The 6,000-nt window shown below is 42.9% G+C and overlaps 1 protein-coding gene across 1 annotated transcript in view; it reads right to left on the reverse strand.

The window, feature by feature from the left end:
* The window catches only part of clstn3 (calsyntenin 3), a gene marked incomplete at its 5' end in the record, with an annotated part of 37,012 nt that overhangs the window by 25,019 nt on the left and 5,993 nt on the right, over window positions 1–6,000 (reverse strand). The window contains 3 exons of the mRNA XM_084051949.1: window positions 1,043–1,228; window positions 2,497–2,646; window positions 5,523–5,731. Coding sequence (XP_083908075.1) covers window positions 1,043–1,228; window positions 2,497–2,646; window positions 5,523–5,731 — 545 coding nt within the window. The remainder of the gene's footprint in view (window positions 1–1,042; window positions 1,229–2,496; window positions 2,647–5,522; window positions 5,732–6,000) is intronic.

A 6,000-nucleotide genomic window follows, 5' to 3' on the forward strand; every position in this document is an offset into this window, starting at 1 on the left:
TGTGGCATGTTTACGCCACTGACTAGTGACTACACCTCACGGTGTACCAGACATTACTGACCATTTTCCAAACATACGTTTGTTTGGTTTTGAAATCATTATCAAATTTAATTATTTGAATAAAAACTTTCAGATGATAAAAAAACCTTTAAAATTCTCTGTTTCTCTGGCTGATATGTCTGTCAGAAATGAATGGATTCCACTGGCTTCCTTGTAGATAAATACACCGTGTATATAAAAAAACACGGTATGCTTTGGGAGATGATCGGCAGTAATTAGTAAGTATACTGTCACCAGCAGTCAGTGGGCTAAACATGCCACACCACCGGTATGCTCTTTTAAGACCCCTATCTCTGAAGCAACGCACGCCACTTCCTGGCCTAGGATCAAATAATGCTTCTCCTATGTCTCCCTTGTGTTGTTCCCTGCTCAACATGCCAACCATACATGTCAATAAAGAAAAAAGATAGCCACTGTGCCTTTAACCCATTGAGACCTGAAGCCGATTCTACATGTCTCCTAAATCCCAACAGTATTCTGAAAAACCTATGTTTCTATATCAGTGGTGCTCAATCTTTTTCATGCCAAGGACCCCCAAAATGATATGTATTTGGCCACGGACCCCCATCAAAATATTTTGTTCCTGGGACCCCCCAGAAGCAAAGATTTGAGTTAAAAATGTTCGCTTTAAAAATATATATATTCAGAAGATTTGCACACATTTTCACGATTTTTCAAAAATAGCAGATCTATAAGCTTGTAGCGCGGCACTTGGTGCCGCGCTATGAGCTTGTATATCTGCTATTTTTGAATAGCCCAAAGTGTAAAATAATGCTTTTTAGCTCAAATCTAAAAATGACACAGTTCCAGGTCTTAATGGGTTAAAATAATACAGTGTAAGAAGGTTAAATGTACATGCTTTTCATTGTACGTGCTGCATGCAAGGCTTCCGGTTCTGGAGGGCAGTGTAAAGATTAGACCATCTCAGATTCTACTGTGTGTATGGGTCAGTCTTATGTGTCAGTTATAAAGCAGAACTCACCACACAGACGGCGCACAGATCTGTCCGAGTAGCTGTCTCTATCACAGCCCTTCCCAATATGACCTGTCTGGAGGTCTACGGTGGCCTGGATGTTCCATACGGTCTCCTCACACGTCTCCAAACGCAGGCTGGGGAACAGAGGGATGCTGCCTGACCCTGGAGTGTACTCCACACGCTTGGTCCATCCTGAAAGCGCGCACGCACGCACGCACCCACGCACAGACACAGACACACACACACAGGGTCAAAATTATGCATGCCAGGTTCACAAACAAAGAAGTTTCCTTATCATCCATGGCTGCAAGTGTTCATACCTGTATACAACATAAACACGCATTAACAACAATAAATCTTCATGCTGCAACATGCATTACAGTACACACAGCCCTGGTGTGAGAAAAGGAGGACCATTTCAGTAAATTGTTCACTCCTGTCTCGTGCATCGTCAGTTTTTCCATAGCAACCTTCTCATCTCAACAGGCCAGCTATTGATATACTATACATACACACAGCTGAATCACGCATGTGGGAGTATTCATCCGTGGATAGAGGAGCCAGTTAGCCCAGCCAAGAATGTCCAATGAAAAACAACAAGATAGGATCACTTGATTCCATTACCAGAGATACAAGTGGGCCTCTGATGCTCATCCCACATACTGTACATCTATCTCTATGTCCCATCTCTACAGCTTCTCATGTCCACTTCAACTTGTGAGCTTTTAACCACTTAAGCATTATATCGAAAACATTAGAAACAGTGTGATGCGACACATTGTGAGCTTGTAGATTGGCTATTTTCTAACTTTTCTGAACATTTCTGAAAACGTACAAAACTCTTAACATTTTGAACATCCTAATATTAAAATTGTCTGGCCGGTGGGTGGGCCGGTGGGCGGACCTCTGACGTCCCGCTCATGTCACCATGACTCAGCCAATACCATATAAAGAGTTCCCAATGCAGCTACGTCCAAATATGGCATGTGTTGTCAAGCGTCGTCGGCGCAAACAAATCAGTCAGCTCCATATATGGGCACAAAAGGGGACATGCCCATATATGGGCATATGCTGATGACATCAGTGATCATACAGAGGATACAAGGACTCACAGATACAGAGATCTGCATATATGGGCATATCAGTCAGATCGGTGGTGCGATGTAGGTGTTGGCCTGAACCTCTAGTTTAAAGAAATGCCCCAAATATGGACCTTTTTTAGGGACGGGGTCCTTGAAGTGGTTAAGTTAACCCTATTTTAAATTAATCAATTTTCATCGATCGACCTATAAATTTGGCTTTCTTCCTAGATGAGAGCAGAGGTATAGACCTACAGTAATCATGACCATTGTGGGTTTGAATCCAGCTGGTTTTCCCCTCCATTTACTGTCTCTCTCCACTGTGCCACAAAATTATTAATGCCACAAAAACATTTTTAAGTTATTGAAGTTATTGATTACCGATCCAGCCGGGTTTGCAGGAAGGCTTGACAGTGACGACCACCTGCGCGTCGGCCTGAGCGCGGTTCTTCCCGCAGTCAAAAGCCGTCACCCAGAAGGTGTGAACGCGCTGCCTCTTTGAGTCCAGCGGCTCTGTGTTCTTTATGTTACCTAGGAGACAGAGAGGAGGAAGAACCGATGAGAGAAACAGAGGTGAATAGAGGGAAGGTTGGAAAGGAGAAAGAGAGAAATATAGAAAGGATGAACAGGAGGGAGAAATGCAGAAAGAATGAAAAGCAGGCATGAGTGAAAAAGATGGAGGAAAGGGGAAGAAAGAAAGAGCATAAGGAATAGCTTGACAAACAGAATAAGGGTTAGTCATAATCAATAAGCATGCACGTTCAAAAGACACAAAGATACAAAATTATCCCATAACCTAAACCCATTATACTTTGTTTATCTAGTGTCCCCCATCAAATCCCTTCGCCGTAAATAGCCGATCTACAAGCTCACAACTCATCTCAACGCAATGCGTTGTGAGATTGTAAATCTGCTACTTTCACTGAATGTTCGCCTATTATGACATGCCCAGAATAGGGTCTCCTCACACGGGTTCATGTGGTTAAAATGAAACTATTCTGTTCCCTGGTAAACACACTTAAGAGGTGCCCCAAATACCGCTCAGTATATTATACTCACAGTGCAAAAAGCCACAAGAGAAAAACAGGGATGGTAAACGACAGGGGAGAAAATGAAAAGCGACAGGCTGTTCCTATTTTCAGAGACAAAGGCAGAGTGAGTAACAATGATAGGTTGACAGCCTCAGCATGTGAACCCGCAAAACAATGAGTCCAGGAAGAAAAAAATCAGGGACTGGGAGAATGATGGGGGGATGAAAGAGATAGTCAGAGGTAAAGGAAAAAGAAGAAGGAGAGCGAGAGAGGGAGAGCGAAGGAGAAAAGAGAATAGACAATGACAACCCTACAGTGTTTTCCACACACTCAGAACAAAAGGTGTCTGTGCTGCCGCATCAGTCTGACCCAAAATACAGAAAATTCTGTACACTCATCCTCCACAATCTAATGTGAGCCCCGGACAATTCTGCAAAGTCACAGCAAAAGAACGTCTCCTGTGGAAATGAGTCTTCCAAGCCACTGTTGTTGTCACAATACAAAATGTCGGCGATCGATCTTCTGCTGACCTGTCAATGGACTTAAAGACCAAAAGAAATGCAGCCTTTTTTTCCTCTTTAAAAAAGATCCAAAGCTATATTCATACTAAATTTCAAACGTAAAAACTCCATAGAATCCTAGATTCTCATCGAGTGCACATCATGCTATGTAGGGATAGAGTTGACATAAGCATCGGTAACAAATTCAAATCCAGCTTATGCTGTGTGTTAAATCATCATGTCGTATTGTACTGTAAACAAATAAAATAATAATAACCAGCAATATCTTACCAGCTATTGTCAAACTGCTGCTATATTAAACCAAACAGCTGCTGCAATGTTTATGTAGAGAATCACAGAACAATCGTCCACCCACAGAAACTCTTGGCATTTTACCTGGGAGAGGAATTAAGTACCTGCAAATCAAATCAACTCAAGGCAGCACAGACCAAATGAAATATCTCACTACCACATCAATACTGTCTGGGTGAGTGTGTGTGTGTGTGTGTGTGTGTGTGTGTGTGTGTGTGTGTGTGTGTGTGTGTGTGTGTGTGTGTGTGTGTGTGTGTGTGTGTGTGTGTGTGTGTGTGTGTGTGTGTGTGTGTGTGTGTGTGTGTGTGTGTGTGTGTGTGTGTGTGTGTGTGTGTGTGTGTGTGTGTGTGTGTGTGTGTGTGTGTGTGTGTGTGTGTGTGTGTGTGTGTGTGTGTGTGTTTGTGTTGCTGATGAATGTTGAATTGTGAATGTGCAGCTGCATCCAAGGCTGTATGGAACATACCCTGAATCCTATAAATTAAGTAAATAATACCGCCTCAGGCTGACTCATGCTGGAGGTTCAAATCTGGTGAATTGATTTCAATCTGTCTTGAGTACCTCACAGCTCATCTGTCCACTCTACCGCCTAATGAGGCAGAAATGCCTAATCAAATAAAAATATAATTTCTACTCTGCACTCCCACACAGAGGTGAAGGCAAACGTTGCGTAAAACCCTGGTCTCCCGCATGAAAGACCACATTTCTTTTCTACCTCTCAGACAAGAGGTAATCCCTACTTTGGCCAAGGAAGATATTGGGCTTATGAGCTTCAGGCAATAGTTCTTGTCAACCAGTAGGTGTCCTACCCCAACACCAGGGTCTACATTCCTCAACAGAAGTGTAGGGTCACCACCTCCAGCCACTGCAGATGTGCTAGTTATATTGTATTAACATACTCTACCATACAGATAGGTTAAAAATGTAAACCTATCTGTATGGTAGAGTATAAAATAAAATGTTATTCATTAAAATAAGTTCCAGATTGCTGCTTTAAGACCTTCCGGTCCATGTACACCTATACTGTAGGTTACCATGGACCAAATCCCACTTGTGCCATCTGCTTGTACTTTACTTCCCCATTCACTGTCTCTCATCACCTTAAACTGCCTTCTTTGATTTAACCATTTTCAATTTCAATTACATTTCATGTCATTATTCAAAAATGTTCAAAAATAAAAAACATTTTCAAAAATAGCAAATATGGGAGATCTACAAGCGTTCACAAGCTCACAATGTGAGCATGTGAGCTTGTGAATTGGCTATTTTCACAGTTTTTTAAATAGGGCTCAATACACAGGGGCATGAACCGTCAGCTCTGCTTTTTTCATATATAAATTATAAACCCGAAGGGATCCTGGGATTTACCACACATGCTATGTACTAGGCACACAACTGATCATGAGGTCATGGGGTCAAATCCCATGCCATCCTTTACCACTGCCTTGCATTAATACATTTAAATGTCTCCCTTCTCTCTTCCCTGTACGGTGAAAAGACACAGGAGACATTTAAATAGGCTAATAATAAAAACAAATGAAGTGAACACCGTCTTGCGAGGTCTCACCGTCATTATCGATGGCGAAGGGCACATTGGGAGTGATGATGTCATAGAAGCAGATCTGGCTGTACTGTGGGGAGCAGTCGGCATCCAGCGCCTCCACGCGCACAATGCGATCAAACAGACGGCCCTCTGGGACCGAGGCTTCATAGCGACGCTCCACGAACACGGGGGAGAACTCGTTGACGTCATTCACACGCACATGCACCGTGGCCCTGAGGGGGGAGAGATGAGTGGAGAGTGGGAGAGAGGGGGTGAGATACAGAGATGGGGTTTTATTGTGATGATATGCAGAGTACATATCCTGCAGCGTTTCGCATGCAGTCTTACATGGTGGAGGAAAAAAACGCCATGGGAAATACTTAGCAAACACAGTTATTAAAAGAACAATACCTACAGAGCTGCTTAGTGGATGACTGTGGCAAGTGGGTTTTCTTTTGCTATGTAGCTTCAAGGTAAGAATGTGAGCTGCTCTGGATAAGAG

This window comes from Gymnoscopelus microlampas (genome assembly GCF_963454915.1).
Source record: "Gymnoscopelus microlampas genome assembly, chromosome: 3".
NCBI classification, from domain to species: Eukaryota; Metazoa; Chordata; class Actinopteri; order Myctophiformes; family Myctophidae; genus Gymnoscopelus; species Gymnoscopelus microlampas.